The sequence below is a fragment of the Alternaria rosae genome, assembly GCF_020736505.1.
Source record: "Alternaria rosae strain MPI-PUGE-AT-0040 chromosome Unknown BKA58scaffold_1, whole genome shotgun sequence".
NCBI lineage: Eukaryota > Fungi > Ascomycota > Dothideomycetes > Pleosporales > Pleosporaceae > Alternaria > Alternaria rosae.
Genome location: NW_025763570.1, coordinates 2,569,859 through 2,589,790, shown reverse-complemented (window position 1 = coordinate 2,589,790; position 19,932 = coordinate 2,569,859). Strand labels below are relative to the sequence as shown.

At 52.6% G+C, this 19,932-nt stretch overlaps 8 protein-coding genes across 8 annotated transcripts; 4 read left to right on the top strand and 4 right to left on the bottom strand.

The window, feature by feature from the left end:
• Positions 1-62: 62 nt before the first annotated feature.
• Positions 63-3,574, top strand: BKA58DRAFT_328813 (uncharacterized protein). The gene is made up of 7 exons (XM_046168126.1): positions 63-226; positions 279-536; positions 585-1,117; positions 1,454-1,463; positions 1,922-2,041; positions 2,089-3,274; positions 3,328-3,574. Exons 1-7 carry the CDS (start codon positions 156-158, stop codon positions 3,496-3,498), a joined length of 2,349 nt encoding a protein of 782 aa, XP_046031153.1. The 5' UTR covers positions 63-155; the 3' UTR covers positions 3,499-3,574.
• A 12-nt stretch (positions 3,575-3,586) lies between these two features.
• On the bottom strand, positions 3,587-5,048 carry BKA58DRAFT_464248 (uncharacterized protein; the record flags this gene model as incomplete). The annotated part of the gene is made up of 1 exon (XM_046174904.1): positions 3,587-5,048. The coding sequence occupies one exon, from the start codon at positions 5,046-5,048 to the stop codon at positions 3,705-3,707; it is 1,344 nt and encodes a 447-aa protein (XP_046031152.1). The 3' UTR covers positions 3,587-3,704.
• Positions 5,049-5,381: 333 nt separating this feature from the next.
• On the bottom strand, positions 5,382-6,327 carry BKA58DRAFT_304219 (Caleosin related protein-domain-containing protein; the record flags this gene model as incomplete). The annotated part of the gene is made up of 2 exons (XM_046167010.1): positions 5,382-5,509; positions 5,565-6,327. The coding sequence occupies 2 exons, from the start codon at positions 6,325-6,327 to the stop codon at positions 5,382-5,384; spliced, it is 891 nt and encodes a 296-aa protein (XP_046031151.1).
• Positions 6,328-8,381: 2,054 nt separating this feature from the next.
• On the bottom strand, positions 8,382-10,982 carry BKA58DRAFT_16756 (gamma-tubulin complex component protein). Its single transcript, XM_046165101.1, has one exon. It carries the CDS (start codon positions 10,853-10,855, stop codon positions 8,570-8,572), a length of 2,286 nt encoding a protein of 761 aa, XP_046031150.1. The 5' UTR covers positions 10,856-10,982; the 3' UTR covers positions 8,382-8,569.
• An 840-nt stretch (positions 10,983-11,822) lies between these two features.
• BKA58DRAFT_396566 (uncharacterized protein) lies at positions 11,823-12,605 on the top strand (the record flags this gene model as incomplete). The annotated part of the gene is made up of 1 exon (XM_046171367.1): positions 11,823-12,605. The coding sequence occupies one exon, from the start codon at positions 11,823-11,825 to the stop codon at positions 12,603-12,605; it is 783 nt and encodes a 260-aa protein (XP_046031149.1).
• Positions 12,606-12,927: 322 nt separating this feature from the next.
• On the top strand, positions 12,928-13,593 carry BKA58DRAFT_464245 (uncharacterized protein; the record flags this gene model as incomplete). The annotated part of the gene is made up of 1 exon (XM_046174903.1): positions 12,928-13,593. The coding sequence occupies exon 1, from the start codon at positions 12,988-12,990 to the stop codon at positions 13,591-13,593; it is 606 nt and encodes a 201-aa protein (XP_046031148.1). The 5' UTR covers positions 12,928-12,987.
• Positions 13,594-14,092: 499 nt separating this feature from the next.
• On the top strand, positions 14,093-14,751 carry BKA58DRAFT_446815 (uncharacterized protein; the record flags this gene model as incomplete). Its single annotated transcript, XM_046174204.1, has 1 exon — positions 14,093-14,751. The coding sequence occupies one exon, from the start codon at positions 14,093-14,095 to the stop codon at positions 14,666-14,668; it is 576 nt and encodes a 191-aa protein (XP_046031147.1). The 3' UTR covers positions 14,669-14,751.
• Positions 14,752-15,129: 378 nt separating this feature from the next.
• On the bottom strand, positions 15,130-19,538 carry BKA58DRAFT_16743 (uncharacterized protein). The gene is made up of 3 exons (XM_046165099.1): positions 19,463-19,538; positions 19,044-19,303; positions 15,130-18,996 (listed from the first exon to the last, which is right to left on the bottom strand). The coding sequence occupies exons 2-3, from the start codon at positions 19,287-19,289 to the stop codon at positions 15,193-15,195; spliced, it is 4,050 nt and encodes a 1,349-aa protein (XP_046031146.1). The 5' UTR covers positions 19,290-19,303; positions 19,463-19,538; the 3' UTR covers positions 15,130-15,192.
• Between the last annotated feature and the right edge of the window lie 394 nt (positions 19,539-19,932).

Genomic DNA, 19,932 nt, shown 5'->3' with positions numbered 1-19,932 from the left:
GAGCGCTCGGGGCTAGCCGTCGCCTCCGCGTCCGCTCGACGCGTCCGCTCCTTCCTACGTCACATGCTTCCCCCAGGCGGCGACTGACACCGTTGCGCTTCAGTCATAGCAAATGTAGCAACAAGACGCCCTCGTGTACAACCATCTACTCTGCCATGATGTATTCAGACGATCCAAGATGTACCGAGCTCGCGTATCCCGATCTGGTCAACTTTGGCGTCTCCGTGTAAGCCAGCCCTGTTCGTCGCGTGTAAACACAGCTAATCACCGTTGCGTAGCTTCATAGTCCTCGGGATACTCGTGTCCTATCTTCCGCAGCACTATAAGATCATATCGCGTCGGTCATCGCGTGGTCTGAGCCCCATGTTTGTCCTCCTAGGGACTGTGTCGGGAACCGCTAGCATCGCGAACATCTTGACCCTGCCGGAAAGCACGAGGGATATGGGATGCTGTAAGGAGATCGGGAGCTTCCCATGCGCAGCAGCTATGCTTGGGATAGTGCAGATCGGGGTGCAGTGGAGTTGTTTCTTCTTCATGTATGGCACTCTCAACCATCGAGCACACTGGACACTAACGACTGACAGCATGCTACTTTTCCTCATCTTCTTTCCTCGAGGTAGCTCACCAGCTGTTGAAGAAGAACAAGATACCGACATGCCCACATGGAAAGAGGCCGTCCTCGTCTTAGGTGTCTCGCTCGCCTTCTTCGTCGTCGCATTCATCGGCTCAGTCGTCTTCGTATACGCGCTTCCCTCACACATTCGCGGATGGGCAAACTTCCTCGGCTTGCTTGCTACGGTCCTTGCCGCCATACAATACATACCACAGATTTTCATGACCTGGAGACTGCAGGAAACCGGAAGTCTCTCCATCCCTATGATGTGCATTCAGACACCGGGGAGCTTTGTCTTTGCCGCAAGTCTATATGCGAGACTAGGACCTGGAGGTTGGAGTGCTTGGGGCTTGTTCATCTTCACGGGCATCCTCCAGGGTTTTCTACTCGCCATGGGTTTGTCTTTCGTCCTGAGAGATAGAAAGATGCAGAGAGACCAGCGGCTCGATGATGCCAACGGGACCGGCGTTGCTGATGATAGCGAGCGAGCGCCATTGCTGCATGGTGAAAGATGATATCTTAATCCTTGATACTGTTGATATCCAATCTCGCCTAATAATTCTAATAGTTTCATATCTGTCTTCGATGCAGACTTCTTATCAAGTACGCTTCTCAAATATACTCTCTCCATGGGCTTGGAAGCGCCCAGAGGCGGGCCTTGACATCGAGGTACTCGCGTCCTTCGCGAGCTATATATGCTGGCTTCGCCTCACTAAGCTCAAGATTAGATACATTGCATTCCTCGCAATTGTGGGATCTAACGCAGCCGCATGGGATTACCAAAAGCATCCCAATCGCATTCTCTAGTATCATGAATCTTAGTGGCGTATTCATATTCAGTTCGCCGCTCGTACACACCAACACCATCAATACCCAGGACGCATGGCACGGAACGCACTCATCGGTGAAGCTTGCATCACTTTCGATCGGTCAACCAGAGACCGTTCGGATGTCTCGACTTCTCTGGCCACCTCAGGATAGAAGAGATTGGATTCGTGATGATGGTAACCTTCTCGCCAAGCCAATCTATCGCCCTTTGGGCAGGTATCAATGTCTGCCCCTTGGCAACTTGGCAAAGACCGATCTACTCTCTTGTGACCTTCTTTTCCGGACACAGCACCTGCAAGAAGATGATAAGAGTGGGCCAGGCACGGTGTTCCGCGCTCAAATAAGCTGCATTTACCCAGGAAGCCGGAACCTCTAGTGGCGGGAAAGATGTGTATATGAGCTCAGCGCCGCCACCTGAACATGGCCGACGTTACTCGCACTTCGTTACATCTGGGTACTGGAAGAGCTAGCCAATTAAAGTGACAAAATGAAGGTTTCCAGTGCTATCGTCCTTGCGGGCGCTGCGCAAGCATTCGCTGCTGTGCGACCCCGGCCTATGGTATCATCTGGACCAATCCAGGCCGAGATCAAGACTGAGAAGTATGAACGTTTATCAGTTGGTTTCGACGGCACACTGACTTCCCTAGGTTGATGGGTAACCTCAAAGCTTTTGACTCTATCGCAAAAGCGAATGGTGGCAACCGCGCTTTCGGTCTTCCGGGCTACGCTGCATCTGTTGACTACATGCTCGCCAAAACGCAGAACACACATTTCAAGACATGGACCCAAGATTTCCCTGCCCTTTTCAACAAGATTGAATCCATCGAGTTCAGTGTGAGCAACAGCTCTTACCGTGTCATTGGGTTGTCCTACTCGCCATCGACCATTCCTGAAGGATTGACGCTGCCGCTTGTACTGGGTGCTTCTGGACCCGAAGGTTGCACAAACGAAGCCTACGACAACTTGGATGTTGAGGGCAAGATCGTCTTGGTGCAAAGAGGAGCATGCCCTGATGGTACTACCCTCGCTGGGCGCATGAAGCCTGCCGCTGCCGCTGGTGCTTCTGCAGTAATTATCTACGCAAGCGACACTGCGAACGTTACAGGTGGCACCTTGTCCAACCCTAACCCCGAATACGTGTCAACCGGCTACATTAACCTCGCCGACGCTGAGCCCCTCGTTGCACGCCTCAAAGCTGGTGAAGCTATCGAAGCGTACTTCCAGCAAACCCAAACCGTGGAAACACGCATAACACAGAACGTCTTCACCGAGACCAAAGACGGTGACCCAACCAATGTCATCATGCTCGGTGCGCATCTCGACAGTGTACAAGCCGGCGCTGGTATCAACGACGACGGCTCAGGCAGCACACTCATCCTCGAGATTGCCAAGGCGCTCAGGAGGTTCAACGTCAAGAACAAGGTCCGATTCGCATGGTGGGGCGCGGAAGAGAACGGTCTGCTTGGATCCAAGTACTACACACAGAACCTGAACGCTACAGAAGCGAACAACATCCTCACATACCTCAACTTCGACATGGTTTCCCGCGGCTACTTTGGTGTTTTCGATGGTGATGGCAGCACTTTCAACCTCACGGGTGCGCCAGGATCAGCAGCCATTGAGAAGCTCTTCGTTGAGCATTTCCAGAAGGAGGGTGTGAACGTAACTGCCGCACGCTTCACTGGTGGAAGTGACTACCAATCTTTCATGAACATTGGTAAGCCTGTCGGAGGCCTCCACACTGGAACGGGTGTCGAACAAGATCCTTGCTATCATCAAGCTTGCGATACTATTGATAACCCCAACCCGGAAACGCTTTTCATCAACGCCAAGGTAAGCACAAGGAAACCATATTACACAGTCAAAACGTTTGCTAATAGACACAGGCTGCTGCACATGTACTTTCTATCCTTGCGACCACCGGTGAACAGATTATTCCCAAGAGCCCTGTGAACGCTAGCATGATCACTGAGCGAGGTATCATCGGTGTTGAGCCGAGATGGACGCTGCCCGCGGAAGGAGAAATGCATCTTTCGACTTGCGGACATGAAGTCTAATCGTCTAGATTAAAAGACATGTATATAGAAAGGGTCACAGTCAAGGCCAAAAAAAGATCATGAAACGCATTGAATGAACACATATCATGCCACTCTTTTGGGTTTCTGGTTACTGATGTTCCTAATGTCTCTACACTCATAGCTATGACAAACGAAATGGTACTGTGTTACGCTGTACTCTGGCTCTTTCCTCTAAAGCCAGACATTCACCCATTTTTTCCACCCACTCTCGCAAGCATCCTTGACAAGATGTTCCCTTTCCTGCGATCATGATGGTTCAAGTACCTTGCCTCATCAACACTGAGCTTCAGGGCGATCGCTCTCTTCGCCACCTCCGTAGCTTCAACAACGAGGTGCTGACCTTTTATTGCAGGCGGTTGACTTTGTGGCAGTGTCTCGTAGCGTATGCTCCTGACGGAGCAAGCTGTGTTGTGGGTCATCTGTAACCGGCGTTCGATGGCCTTTGCACTTTTTCTGTAGTTTTTCTGACGTGCGACAGGCATGGGCTTCTCGGCGGGTAGGACAGCGCCACATCGTGCGTGCTTATATGCGTCAGGTAGCTCTATTTTCGTTGGGTATTGAGACTTCAAGTCTGGTGTTGTTGCGTTTGCGTGACGGTAGACTGCAAGGCTAATGGATGACTTGCATCCTGCAACCAGCTCGTCCATGGCTCTTGAGCTTGCATGCGGCCGTTCTTTCCTCTTCTTCGATCGCCCCTCCTCTGGTGCAGGAACCTCGAATGTGAGTTTATGCGTGATCTCGGAAGGCGCATTTACTCTGGGCTCAGGATCGGATGATACGAGTTCTTTGCTGGTCCGTGTCTTTGATCCGACAGCTCCCGAAAACCTTGCGCTGCCGCTGTGGTGTACATAAGGTGCTGAAGGGTCGGGGTCGTAATCCTGATCTTCATGGGGACCAATGGTCATTGCATCCTCGTTGAGTTCGATTGACGGTCGGGCCACCGGGCATGTGTTTTTCTTTCCATCGTAATCCTGGTAACCCCGTTCCTGTACACTGATATCAGGGGTGTTATCGCCCGCGCATGTATCTGCTTCAGACATCGCGTCGTCCAGCACAACCTCACGATGCAACAGCATGCTGCTTTCGTGTCGGACACATTCCCTGATCTTGTCTCTCAGTCGATTCTCGAAGTATATTTCGTTTCCTTCGCCATCTTTTCCTTTGATGGGACAAAGGTCCAACAATCCATCTTCTGCTGCACATTGGGCCTTGAAATACCCTCCATGCCCATACCAACCTTCCACCGTTGCCATTATTGCTGCAGAGCACTCATGGCCTATACCCCATCCTGTGCGAGTGAGCACATCGTACAAATACTGGCGCACGACAGTGAATCCATCGTTCTCGTTCGGCAAGGCGTGTGTGGGCGTATCATCGCGAGTATCCACGCGAATAGAACTGTCGGAAGACGGTACTTGGAATAGGCTCCAGCTCAAGGCTCGATATCGGTCTCGCGCGAGCTTCTGGGTCTTGACAAGACTGATCGAGGTGATGGGATCTGAGGATGGGCAGCGCTCGAGGTGGCGCATTGTGACGGTGGGAATTTATCGAGGCGGGAACTTGTGTTGCGGCGATCCAGACCTTAGAGGATATATATCTATGGGCTGAAGTGGCAATTTCGAGACTACTACTTTAGAGATCAATGGACATAGCGTAAGTTTGATTCTTGCAACAACTCTTCAATGGAAAGGTCAGATTCAGGCAGACGCTGAATTACAGTTAGGAGTTTATGTGTGTTTTGTTTAGCTGCTTAAGTTTGTTACATCAAAACTTCAATGTAGTCCTACCGAAGGGATGTTGGTAAATTAAATTTTCTGGGTCGTGTATGGCCCTAGTGGAGCCAATCATGGGCGTCCGCAATCTCATGACCGTGAAAGTTGGGAGCGCGATTCAGCAATTCTCCAGAATATAGTACCATCATACACTCCTCGGATATCATGCTTGTGCATCCTTCCGTCTTGTGGCCATAGCAAGATGTACATGGCTATCCCTGTTAGATGTCAGTACTGTATGCTCAGTCCGTGAGGTGATGAGCCACGACTCACATTCCAAAGCCCCCGCAAACCATCCGAAGAAATCATTCGCGCAACATTGGCCTGCCCAAACGTCGTATAGATCTCGCCCGGTCAGGTAGTCCTTGCCCCCGGCATATTCCTCGAATATCGCATCAAAACGTCGCGTGTCCAGCTCGGCGTCTAAGTCGTACGCGCCAGTGGTGCTTCCATGTCTGTTGCGGTTGACATGATCAAGGTAGATGGCAAAGAGCGGATGCGGCAGGAAAGAACTCTGGGTGCTGTAAGATGAGCAGACAGCCATGGTGACCGCTGCCCATAGACATAGAGCGATGTTGAAACCGAGTTTGCGGAAGCCTATGAATATGTCCCATGGGTAGATCACTCCGTCCTGATCGGCGTCCCAGAAGTCGCAGTGCCGGCGGAGCGCACTACGTCGAGTGTTGGGCCTGCCCTGAACATTACGATGCGTGATTACTCTCGTATTCTTTCTCGTTTCTATGCTATGCTTATTGTCGTAAGATTTGGGTATGCCGTTAGTCTCGCCGGTTTCTCTTGAGGTGCCGTTGCATATGTCCCCAACTCCAGCTAGCCAGTTGATCGTCTTGAACGCGACGACCTCTTCGTGTTCATCTACGAAAGTCTTATTAGAAGCCGACAGCGACTGGTCCCGAGATTTATCGTCACCATCTTGTGCACTAACGACTTCTGGGAATTTGAGGTCGTTAGTTGCCGAATTGTTGCTCGTGAAGTTGAAAGTTGCCTTGGCGGAGAAGATATTGAGCTGGACAGTCATTGTGTACTCGGCTTGTAGGCAAGGACGTTGACGACCTAGGATCGCGCAAGCAAAAGAAGCAGAAGACATGCGACTCTTGTATGCTTCTCAAGGTAACATATCGCAAGTACCTTGCCTCCTGCGAATTACCGTCATCTGACGTATGTCTTGGCGTTCAATTTTGGATGCGATACCCATCCGTTCTTACCCTTTGTGTGACCCTTGCATCCTTCTGAGGCTGGACCTTGTCTTGTTCGTCGTCCACCGCCTGCGCGGTCTCTCGTCATCTCTATCGCTACGCAAGCCCAGGGTTGGCGCAAACCATCCAAGTAGATGTTTGTAGCGTCGCCTCGGTAGAGACGCGTGTTTGTGGCGTGACAAAGACGCGTCTCGATGGATCTGAGACGTGTTAAGGATTTGCTGCACACAAGTCATGCTTCGACCAGCGACAGCATACCGGCTCGATGCAAGAGCATTCGATGGGCTTCTGGGGATCGAAGTAATTTAGACGATGTAGCATCGAGTGCAGACGATGCTTACCGAGAGCATGTGGGATGACCAGCTTGTCCACGAGCTCCGCGTTTCGGCTAAGCCGCGCTTCACACATCAGCGACCCCGCTCGCCGCACACTAGAGCGTTGGACCTTGGACATTAGTGTAGGACTGCTGACCCAAAAATTGCATCTAACGATATAATTTTTATTTTGGGCAATTTTGTCATCAAACAATAGTAACACGGTTGTGTAGTGTACGTTTTCTCCAACCCTGTTCTCATGAAGTCTGTCTAACCGCCAATACAGGTAGTGGTTATCACTCCAGATTTTGACTTCTATCAAACTTTCTGGTAACCCCGGTTCGAACCCGGGCACGACCTTTCAAAACATTCTTTTTGTCTTTGCGTTTGATTCTTATGTGGGGCAAACCATCATCATCTTTTTACTGCTTGGCTGTAACACTCCTTGACACCCTCTCAACTCTTTATTTCCTGTGAATTTTGATCTTAACATTATCGCTAGCTCACTGCTAGTAATGTAATAATAAACATACATATAGCAAGTGCAACAGAGTCTAGGGTACACAGACTTTTTGAGCGAAGATAAGTAACAAATACATCGGTAGCTATCATACAATCACTTGCTAAAGACATCCGACCGCATTGTGTTTTACATAGCTGTTGGAAAGATGGTTTGATTACTAGGCACGTGCGAAAGAATAGAAGCATTATCGCCAACTCATGCAAGACAAAACCACCCTCAAACCAACGCAGCCTTATGGCCATGACGATAACCATTTCTCTCGTCCTGCCGGTCCATGAGTCGTTATTCTCGCATAGTGCCACTTCGGAGATGTGTTCCTTCCCCTCTTAGAAGAGGCGCTGTATCACCGGACGGCTGGCGCGAGCAAATGACCACCTCGGCTGAGCTACTGAACTTAGCCCGGATTCGATCTCGGAGGCGTCTTCGATAGCCCCTGTGACCCTTCGACTCCGCCGTGGTCATGCCTGCAGATAGATCAGAGAGGATATACCGTGGGTCTCCCTGTGGTGCAGGTGACGGCTGCGTCTCAGAGATGCTAGCACTGTATTCGTATCGGGCATCCTCGAAAGGATTCAATTGTGCCTGCGGACGAGGAGTTGACGAAGAGCTTTTGCCTGTCATCTCGGCCGGTCCCGAGGGCATGTATACTCCAGAGTCTTCTCGCGGGTAGATATAATGGCGTCTCCTAGGCAATGCTTCGTTTGACGTGGCTGGAAGACATGTTGGACGGTCGTTGCGTTCGGCGGGGAGACGTTTTCCGACACCCCGTACAAGACCGAAGAAAGAAGGGGCGGAATTGCGATCTGAAGACATGGCGGAATCTCTTATGGCGGAGTGAGCGTATCGAGTCATGTTGAACACGAAGGCGGATTGGAGGGAATTGTATTTCGAGCGGACCTAGCGTTCTTAGCATCGAATTGTGAGCGTGAACACCGGTACATACGCAGTATTGATGCAAGAGAGCAATGTTGATAATATATTGAAGCGGTATGATGTGGTGTGGTGAACGTGATGATAGAATGATGGGAGGCGACTTAGATGATGCCTGAGCGATACCCACCCATGTCGACATTGGAAGAAAGTTCGTCCCATGCGGAGGCATCGCGACCGCGCAGCCAACGCGCTTTCCGCCGTTACCACATTGGTGATCATGCAGTGCCAAGGGTCAACAAGGATCGCGAAGATAGTGGTCCCTGAAACCGTTTGACGAGGACAGAGCCATGTACGTTAAAGATCGATCAAGTCCTCAGTCTCCTCTTCTTCGTCCTCGCCGCTCCAGTCCAGCTTCATCAAAAGACGGTCGATACCTCCTACTCTCAATGGTTCATAGGCACCTTCCTCCATCGTCGCTCCAATCGATGTACCAGGTGCAGAAGCTCCAATCCGCTCGCTATCAATCTCACGAAGCCGCTCTACGAGTGTCTTGAGGTCGCTGTCTAGCCTCCTCCTTGCCCGGTCCATTTCCTGGCTAACCTCGCACTCTTCTTTCTTGTAGTTTTGCGCATAGTCTTCCACACCTTCGTCTTCTTCCAGATCCAGGTTCTGCTGGATCTTTGTAAGACGTTTGATGTATGCCACTAACTCGTCTACGTGGGTGCATAAAGTACGCAGCGCTTTTGTGAAGGCTTGGTCGGTAAGCAGAAGCGAGTACGCAACCGAAGACAGAAAGCGGCGATGTGCTGAGGCCAATGCTTCTGGATCATGCTGTTGCCGCAGGCTTCCTTCTGTCGTCGACCTGCGGAAGCCAGTGGTACCTAAATGTTCGGAAGCTGCTGGCAACGATTCCGCGGTTGAAGGAACTTGAGGACCGGTAACCCATGTTATGAAATGACCGAAAGATTGTTGTACGACCGCACCATGAAAGTAAGCTTCGCTCTCCGCAAAGAAGAAGATAGCGGCTGCGCATGTCGCCCATATCTTCCGCATATCCTGCGCCCGTTTCGTAGTGCGTTGCCGTCGCCGCTTCAGCATTGCTTTACCATGCGCGGAATTGCTGTATTGATATCCAGGCGGACAAGGATGGTCTCTTCGTATTGAACTGTATCGCCATAATTCTGCTAAATGCAGATGGGCTCTCCGGACTGCGAGAAGGGAAGCATTGATCGATGAGTAAACGTCAAGGTCTGCTTTTGTTATGAAGAGGTCAAGTGGTGAACGGATGTCCATCGTTAAAGACGTTGGTACAGACAGCAGTAGGTCGTCGAAAGACATGCTGGCAAGTTGTGGAAGCATTGAGTCCGCATCCTTAGCGCGACCCGGTGTTCCAGGGCGGTTATTAGACGAGCCGTTAACGCTGAGATGTAGGAGCTGAGTTGCAACGTCCAGGATATCATCTGTGTGTTCGTCTTCGCTAGATAAGGTCGACAGGACGGAGAAGGAGCGTGCGAGGACCTGGTTGATCTCCGCTTCCTTGATCACAACCGCCTTGACAGATTGGCCAGACTTGATGGCCTGCGAGCCTTTATGTCGAGATGAGATCTTGTCATCTGCCTCTGCAATCAGTGTCAGGGCGAACTCTCCTCTTCCTATCAAGAAGAATTGATGTAGAACCGTCAATGTCTCAACAATCTTCTCACGTGGTAACAAGTGTTGTAGAAGATTCCGAGATAGAGAGAGGCGGATGTTGGCGATTGCCTCGGAGAGCATGGCCGTTGACACTGGTGCACTCACTCGAGAGAGTTGTTGTACGTGCTTGGGAAGCAGATCAAGTTCCGAGACCGAATTGGATGTGTCTAATGCCTTCACGGCTGACGGCAATGCGCGGATCTGATTTAGTGATCGTCCGACGAACAGGATGGAGAGAGCCGTTTGCCTTGTGACAAACTTTGGTAACAGCTTGTTTTGAAGGACAAAGACTTGCTCATCTGCGTCCTCGTCACCTTGCTGGATAAAGAAGTCGGAACGACCAAACGATGGAAGGCGACCGTATAGCAGCCAGGTTGATAGCTGCCGTAGCCACGATGTCTCTGCGACTTTGCTCAGACCCCGGGCAGTCTCTTCAATGTCTGGATAGCCTGTCTGTGCCTCGCTTCGCAGCTTGTCAATGACGGCAGCTCCAGAGGCAGCCTTTCCGATCATCATTTCGAACTTCGCAGGAACATCCGAGGGCAACATATAGTTGCTGATGTCCCGTAGCCATTCCATCACCCTGGTCCATTCCGAGAACTCGCTCACTATTCCAGCCAGTGGTACGATATTGTACGCACCCACGATAGAAGCGTCTTGTTTCAAGACACGGCTTTCGACTTCCAGTACCTTGCATTGGAACCGTTCGAGATGGTAAGAGGTAATCGAAGTAGCGACCGCCCTGCAGATGACTGAGGGATGTGACGCAGCAATTCTAGCGACATGATCGCGTGTGCTTCGATGCAGACGTGACAGATGACCGATCGAAGATAGTAGCTCGGCTTCGGGCGCTGACAGTAGGCGACGCGCGGTTGCTGTCACGTGGTCCGGGGCATCGAACAGCGCCGATGGGTGTCCCGAGAGCGAGAGGAGGATTTCGTGGAGCATGGTCGCGGCGCTGACAGGTCGCTGGGTGCGCGGAACCGTTTCTTCCGTGCCGCCAGACGCTCGAAAAAAACAATGATCAAGCTCAAAAGCTCGAAGCGACACATTGAACGCGTCGCGCTGCGCGCATTGCTCGATGCGGAGGGAATGAGTGGGCTCGGATTATCAACAAGTGCCCGCGCTAGCGGGAGGCTCATGCACCGGGCGTGAACCAACCTATGCGGGGAGGGGTGATCCGACTCTTCAACAAACAATACAATGTCATGCATCTACTGACTGCACGCCGATATTGACCACCATTTCCCGAGCGCAGAATGAATAAAGAGTAAATTTGACTCATCTGGCGAAGCTGCCCTCGGCTGTCTGGCAGCACCAGTGCATCGCTGCTGTCCGGTGGATTCATCTCGTCTCTCAAATTGGGCTCTTCAGGCATACACAAGATGGGTCGTACCACCACAAGTGCCCATACATATCTTACTACAGGCGACGTAACCAATTGATTTCCTAGGAGCTCAGGAGTCTGATCTCCACCGAAACATTTCTAGCCTCCATCAGTGAGTTCTACACAAAGGCAGTCTTATAGCCGTGCCATACATTTGACTATTAGTTCTAGGAGACTGTTGTGCATTGATGCTGTTGTTGTGACAGGAGCTTCGACAAGAACCCAGGGGATTAACTCAAGAAGGAATACGGTTCACACATCTCCTAGTGCATCAGTCTGCTTCTGATCCATCACATCGCAACATCACAATTGTTCAGACAATGGGTTCACTTCCGATAGGTTATTTCTTCACGGGTGCAACAAGGCGATGCACTGCTACACCCGTTTGGTGCGAGTACCATTGGTGTGACCTTTTTATCCGACGATCGATGTTAACAGTCACGATATCAGGGCGCGCTGGCAAAGTCTCTGCTTGAACTCTTCTCTAATTCTCTATCTTCTCGAAGCTCTTTTTGATCATCCGGCAGGATGAACGCTCTCGATTTCCTAGTCGACTTTGCAGCCAGTGTTAGCACATCAGAAGCTTCAAGACCAGGTTCTGATGGGGGAAATGTCAACCATAAAATCGATACTACGCGCATGAAAGTACAATCCGCATCAGAAATGTGCATTCCCATCTCGGAGGAATCCTTTCCTGTCGACGGAAGGCGACCTGTCGAGACGATCCAACTCCAGTCCAGCATGGCACCATCTTCATCGCAGCAGACCTTCCCAGCCCACATGGTAGACCACCCCTCCTTGACCGCTCACTGTCACAACACATACGAGGGGTCCTTCGCAATTTCTCCAGAGCCCCACATGATTCCATCTTTCGACCAATTCCTCTATGAGCATGCGCGCCTTGGGCTTCCTCGAGTAACTCCCACCGAGCTGGGTTACTACGATTGCGACTGCGAGAGACTCCACGATTGGGGCTTAGGCTATGAGACGAGTTATTCGCTACCTGTGGAGCCAACGTCATGGCTTCACGTTCAGCCACAATATCACCTACCGAATCACGATGCACGGTATTTGGAGACACATTACACGCTACTAGCGCAAGAAGTTTCGACGCAGCCATCGCAGTGCATAGCCGCGACTTGCCATTACGAACATCCTCAGCCACATAATCATGTTGTTGGCAATATCCGCGCGTTCGCAACGCACATCTGGGGGCCCCATGCATCTGTTCACGATAAGAACATCTCGAAAGACGATGATGAGTGGCTGTGGGTAAGCGCTGGAAGAGATCACGAGATGAGCCGGATCTAATGACTATGAATCAAGCAACCGCAGTGCAGCTACCCTGATTCTGGTTGCACTTTTGGATTTAATGTAGCTTAAGTATGTAGTTGCGTAGTAGGGACCGTTAATAGCCTGTGGCAACGGAATTTATTGACATCGTTTTACGATGCTGTTTTTGTCTGTCATGTATTATGGTATCTCTCCAGAGGCACTTCATGTGATTTCACTTCGGGCTTTGAGCTATTGTTCCAGAGACGTCATGTGACTTTGCAAGATCGCCTGTTTGTTTTAAAAACAGGGTATTACGCGATGTCGCATCGCGAAGTCAGGGTCTTGTACACGTCTCGTAGCGTAAAAGCTGACATCGCCCCCCTCCCCTTCAATCCGAACCCATCCATCTCTTCCCATCATGACACACGATCAGATCACGCTCGACGTATCCGGTCGCAAATTCCGTACGTCCAAATCAGTTCTTGAGGTCGCGCCTTATTTCAAGAATCTACTCGATCGCTGGGAAGACGGCCCGGACCTCCAGACCGACGGCTCGTACTACGTGGACGCGGATGCGGATACATTCGGACATCTACTCAGCTTCATGCGTCGGCCTTCCAGGTTCCCGCTTTACTGGACGAGAAAAGACGGCTTCGACTATGCTCTCTACGGCCGGGTCGAGGCAGAGGCAGACTACTTCATGTTGGAGGGGCTACGGGACTGGATCAAGCAACGCAAATACCTCAAAGCAATATCCGCAGTCTTACGTACTGGCAGTGCTGTAAAATACGAGAGACTAGACGGCGATGTAGTTATCGAGAAACATGTTGTCAGGAAGGCTGGTTATCCTCTCTGCCCATTGGCGTTCCATCAGGATGTTGAACGTGATTGCTGGTGGAGCGAGGACTGCAAAAAAGCAATGGTAGCCAATGGATTGCAATTGAGTAGTGCAAAAGACGAGCTCCTCGTGGCCGTTACAGAGTTCCACTTCAATAACGAGATTCTGGTCAACGACACGCTATAAAGCTACTGAACTTGGGGCGGTGCAGTATCGAAGTACTTGAGGTCAAGGGATTGTACCCTGATATTCATCTCTCTCAACCAATCTGCCAGCTTTCTGGGTTGAGTGAGCTTCATTAGTTCTCTACTAGCGGACTACACAAGTGGCAACTCGCGTCAAGATGAAGCCTTCATTATGACGTCGACAGGCCAATCCCTGCATAAAACCTTGAACCACGATCATTTTTCTGAGTGGTAGAAGAATGCGCAGAGTTTTGCTAAACATGTTTCTGTTCATGTTAAATACTGACCAATCAGTGTACTTTGTGGATCCTCCGGATGTAGTCTTTCCCATGCATAATGATGTACAAGCGCCACATGTTAGCGTCAACGATATCGATCGATACATGAACGGTCAAGTATCTACCCTCAGCCTCCATCTACATCCTGCTATAGCAATTTACACATAAGTTTACGCAGAATCAGCAGGGCATCTCCAAAGAATACTCTGTTCACCTAATAACATGGCGACCCAATCCGCAATTAACTGGCCATCGCACTTCCTCCCGGGCACAACCGACAACTTCGTATCCAACGAGCGCATCGCCAAAGACCTAACCAGCACACAAATCTGGGCTCTACTAGCCAACATCTCAAAATGGGAATCCTACTACAAGAACTGCGCTCAAATAACTCCTCCATCATCCGACGGCACCTTCCTGCACAAAGGCGACGTCTTCAAATTCAGCACTTTCGGATTCCCGCCACTGACTTGCACGGTCGAGGAGTCAGAGCCGCCAGAGAGTAACGGGCGCGCCGGTAGGTTGGCATGGAGCTCCAAAACACCGGATGGGCTGGAGATTTATCATGCGTGGGTTGTGGAGGATCTTGAGGGCCAGCGGGTGAGGATTTTGACGCAGGAGAGTCAAATTGGTCAGGTTTTCAAGGATTGGGAGGAGCAGAAGCCGAACAAGATGCTTCTAGGACACCAAGATTGGTTGGACGGGCTGATCACTGCGGCGAGTGGCAAGCAAGTTGGAGGAACGAATCTTGAAGCCATCAACTTTCCGGTGAGGCAATTAGAAGCAAAAGAAAAGTAGTTCGTCATCACGAGAACAACATGATACAGCAGTATGAAGTTTCAGAAATATTATTAGCAGTACACGAGTCCTCTATCATCATCCCAGTTCCGCATCCACGAGGTCATGGCCCGTCGTAGCTGTCAATACCCATACTCGCGTCCTGACGCCGGTCATGGCAAGAGGAGATGAACGAAGGTCTAAGGAAAGAAAAACATGCAGACCCGAAAGTGAAGTCGCGCCGAAGCAAGAAAGACGGACTTGGAGTCCAGTGGAAGAAAGACCGGGAGTACACTGCCTCCCAAGAAAAGCGACCCTGTGGTCCACTCAAACCGTTGTGGTACAAGATGCCGCGATATATACTGCTGTTGAAGGGGAAGAAGAGTGAAATGGTGTGCTGTGATGAGAACAGTACGTAGAGTGATCAGGTGAAGCACTTCAAAGAGCTGACAGATAGTCCTATACATGTGCTGCGACAGTGCTCTAACGAGAAGAACATGCCTTGTAGCAGTAGTTGGAGGTAGCGGGGAGACTGTGGACGACACTTAGGCCGTCGCAACCTTAGCCCAAGTTGTAGCTGTGTGAGCTGGGGATGAGCGAGGAGCATTGTTGTTGCTGGTAGACCAAGTCTTAGGAGCAGACGGGCGCGAAGTGTTGTTGTTGTTGTAAGACCGATCTGTCTGACTTTGATGCGAGGGCTTGCGCAGGCGATCCTTCGCACTATTGTTAGAAGTGGTGCTCGGCGTACCAGTCGCTTTGGGTTTGGGTTGCCGGTTGAGCTTGGGACCGTAGTGCTTCCTCTGTACTGACTTGGTCACAGGCTCGCGCATGTTTGCAAGGCGCACAACGACGTCGAACTTGGTCTTGTTCTGTGTCGTCTTCTCAATGTCGAATGCCTCCAGGCGGCGAATGGTGAACGGGTTCTCGAACTTCTTGTGCTTTGGATGCTGCTCATCTCTAGGCGCAGCCTTGGGTGGTTGATTGGCTGCGAGATGCGGAACCTTGGACAGTTTGACAGTGGGCAGCGAACCGAATTCCCTGTCTTCGAACAGAACCTCAGTATCACTGCGAGTGACAGCGTCTGCGCCACGATCGTCTGCAAAGACTCTCGTTTGGGACGCGCTGGGCAATGACACAGTTGCAGGACCAGTATTTCCTCGAACGTCCAGCGAGGCCTTGGACAAGGCAGCCGGAGCGACTGCACCTTGCTGTGGAGTAGCGACTGGCAGCATTGGAGACGTTGATGAACGGTTGGAACCTGGCTTGTCAAGGAGCTTATTAAATCTTGCCTGCCACTCTGGGTTCATTGCGAGAGGTCTGGCACCTAGAGCTTGGCCACGCGACGGCATGTTTACGTGAGAAGCAGCGGACGCTCCGTTACCAGCTGCCGACGGTGGAAGTCGCACAACAGGCGAGGGCTTCGGAAGCCTCACCAATGGGTGAGCGGCCTCACTGCTGAAAGCAGGGTGTGTCTCTGTCTCGGGAGGTGGAGGGGGCGAGTCTGCTTTGCTTGACACAAAGGTCGACGGAGATGCCGTCGCCTCTGTTGAGGTCTCAGTCGGACGAGGGAAGAAGCGCGATGAGCGAGGACCAGTAGCCTGCTGAAGAGGACCTTGAGTCAGACCTTGCTGAGGCGATGAGCCTTCAACCAAAGGCTTCGTGGTATCGTCCTTCTTCAATGACTCGGCAAGAGCCAGTTCGGCAGCGACTTTGTCATGCAGTGTCACCTGTGCTTGACCTCGCTGATCTTTGTATACCTCTCGAAGCTCCGGACGGAATTCACCCTGGCGCTCTCGATCTTGAGCGTTCTTCGCTGCGAGGTCCTGGTCATCCTTTTTGATAAGGTCTCCAAATGTATCCCAACCGCCGCCAGTGACGTTCCTTGGGGGTGCTCTAGCCGCCCGAGCTGCCGCAGCGTTTTGGGCGCGCGAAGATCGCTGGGAGTACATGGGTTGTGACGGAGGCATCTGTCTTGCCGGGTGTGATGTCAAGGCCTGAGGAGCTAGGCCTGTGCCAATGGGAGCTGTCGCGGTAGGTGGCTGAACAGGAAGTTGCTGCTGGGCACCAGGGCGAGACTGGCCTCGGTAATCGGAGTCGAAGGTACCGTTACCAAGAGCTCGATCTTTTGCGCCGGGAGGACCCCAAACTTGTGATGTCCAAGGTCTGGGTTGAGGTGCTGTAGAAGAAGACTGCGACCAGGTCGGAGGTGCCTGCGGCCTAGGCCCAGAAGGGATAGCGCCGTCTGATTGGTGAGCGATCGCTTGAGATTGTTCAGTTGACAGCCGAGATTTTTCGTTGTCACGAGTGAAGGCATCAAACGGCGGTGTCGATTGCTGTTTAAGTGATGAAGATGCAGTCGCCGGCGAGGGATTTACTGCAGAGTGTGCTTGCGGTGCAGATCCCGAGACTTGAGCATGGCTTGCCTGAGGCGACCTTTTGACCGGGTGAGACTGATGGACCTTCATCATACCATACTGTGTAACCTCGCCCTCGGCAGTCGGAACGGGTGGCTTTGGGGGTGATTGCAACGGCGCAGGAGCAGTCTTGTCTTTCTGTGGGGACTGCTCTGGACGTGTGGGCGACTGATCCTTGTTTTTTGACTTGGGTTCAGGCGGTCCCATAGCGGCCAGCTTCTTAGCAAGACGCTCTTTCCTCTCTGCCTCTGCCCGCTTCTCGGCTTCCGCATCCTGTTGTTTCTTGAGACGAGCGCGCTCGATCTTCTCGGCCATGAGACGTTTCTGTACCTCGACTGGATTCTCTGCCGGTGGTGCCGGTGTAGGCGCCGGTGCATCTTGTATAGCTGAGGTTACTGAGCCATAAGGTGAAGCCGGGTGTGCATGAGGAACGTTCGGAGACTTCATCTGCTGGAATGGCGATTGTCTGGAAGCTGCAGGATCCGAAGGGTCCACGCCGTTGACCGAGTGTGATTCGCGTCGCTCCATGTTCATGGGACCGGTAGGCGTGTCTGCTCCCCGTGGGTCCATCGACATGCGCCTAGGCATAGTTCCACTGACGTTGGACGAGTTCCTCCTCCTGCCCCAAGTAGGACCATCCGCGCTTGCCCTTGAAGTCTGGAACGCCGCTGAGGGCTCTGCTGGGCCGCCGTCCTGAGAAGGTCTCTGTAACACGGCGGACGGCTGCTGCCGGTAGCCACCACCACCACCACCACCACCATCTCGTCCAGAACCCCGCCGCATGTCATTGTGTACAGGCTCGTAACGGCCACTCTGTGAATTGTACAATTCCCGACCGTCTCGAGTATCTCGGCCGCCGCTTTCGTTGCGCCAGTTGCGATTAAAGTCATCGGGGGCGATCTCCTTCGCAGGGGGTGGGGGCATGGAGTCGTAACCGTAGGAGTCACGCTGTGAGTAGCGCTGTGGGGGTGGTTGCTGCGCAGGGGGATTGATTTGGATCGGCGACACCTTCTCGACTGGAGGCAGAGGCGCCCATGGTGACTTCTTCTCAGTCGCTGATGGCTTGGCCACTAGAGTTGGTCTTTCTGGCTGACCCTTGAGGACCAGACTTGACTTTCCAGTAGTGGGCTGCGTGTGTGCACCAGGCTTCAAGATAGTTTTGGCACCACCAGTGACGCTCAGTTTGGGCGCGTTGGTAGCTGGAGCTGGGGACGTAGTAGGCTTGGGTGTTTCGGCGGGCGTCTCGGGCTTGAGAATAGTCTTAGGCTCTTCGGCGGGTGGTGGCTGCGTCTCTGGTGGCACTGCAACTGAGGACTTGGTTCCATCCATCCATTGCACTGCTTCAGGGGTCCAGTCTTCCTCGTCATCGTCAATGTCTGCCCATTTGGCCTCCTTGCCTCCTTCATCTGCCTGTAGGCGTGTTGCAAGGTGAATACCGTACTGTTGCTTCAGTTCTTCGTCGGTGAAGGTTTTGGGCGGAGGCGTTGGAACGGGCTGGTTCTTATTCCAGACTTTGCTCGCATCTGGACCTGCACCCGCGCCATTGGTTTGTCCCAGCGCACGCGGGGTGTTGCCAGCGCCGGATTTCGCTACGAGGCGGGGCTTCGCGGTGAGAATCGACGTCTTGGGCGGGGCTGCCGGGGCTGCTTTCTCCCCCGGTCGTGCAGCAGGCGTGGACGGAACGGTCTTGGCTAGAAAGCTCTTGGTCACAGATACTGACTTGAACGGCTGTTTCTTGGCTGCTGAGTTAGTCCGCACGTGAACTCCGTCGCGCTTAGACTGGTCGACGCTTCCTGGACGGCTGATGTCGGTATCTGAGCCACCACTCGCATCTGCTACAGCTTGCGACTCCGCCGCCAGATGTTCGCTCGAGAGGCCATTGAGGTGGGGCTGTTTGGAGTCGTGCCGTGATGCATCCAACTGCTTGTTCTCGCCCTGCTACTATTAACACCACGTCCGGATGCCTCTTCCTCTCTACTTACAGCTGCCGCATCTCCATCGGCCTTTTCTGACACGTGTGCACTGCCAGGAGCGGGTGCACCTGTGCCATTCACAGTAAGTTTCGTAGGAGACGCTTCTCGTGGGGTCGGTTTCGTGGTCGCTGTGCCCGAGGGCGGTTCGCCGTTGACGGCGGGGGTGTTGGTAGTTGACGCAGAGTCGTCGATGGGCGCAGAACGACCCACCGACTGTGCTTCCTTTACCACATCGTTGGCAACCTGCTCTGCCATAACAGTTTCCGGAACTGAAGTGGCGCAAGACTCAATGTCAGAAGGGTGTTCTTGGTCTGATCCAAACAAAGACGTGGGCGTAAGCGGCGCCGACTGCTGCGAGTCGAGCCCGGCCGGACGCCCGATGTCCTCCACATGCGACATGAGAGCTAAGAAAAGTTGGGGATAATCACCTAATGTCAGATGCTACAAGTCGCCACGGATGTCAAGTCGGCGCTTCCGCAGAGTTGCTATCTGCAAGTTGCTGAGGTGACGCGGCGAGTGCGGAGGTTTCGGAGTGTTTCGCTGGATCGTTGCGCGGGCTGGAGGCAGTCGCGAACACGTGCTGGGTCGCGCTGGTTCACCGAACGGCGTGGAGTCGCGCTCGGGAGGGGGCGGCGTGGAAGAAGGGGCCCTTTCGTGGTGGGGCGGACTGCGGGTGTGGATGGGTGTATAGGAGGTTGAGGCGGGTAGCTTGAGTAGCCACGATGGTGAGAGGCGCTAGTCTTGGCACACGCCTGGGGTCTCTTTGTATCGATTCTGACATCTGGAATGCCCCGGGAGCCTATGCGTCACAGGGCTGCGGCGACAATCACGATCACGCCTGAACTGCCGGGGTGCCAGCCAGACGATGCCTGCTGGGAAGACTGGCCGACAGGCAGCT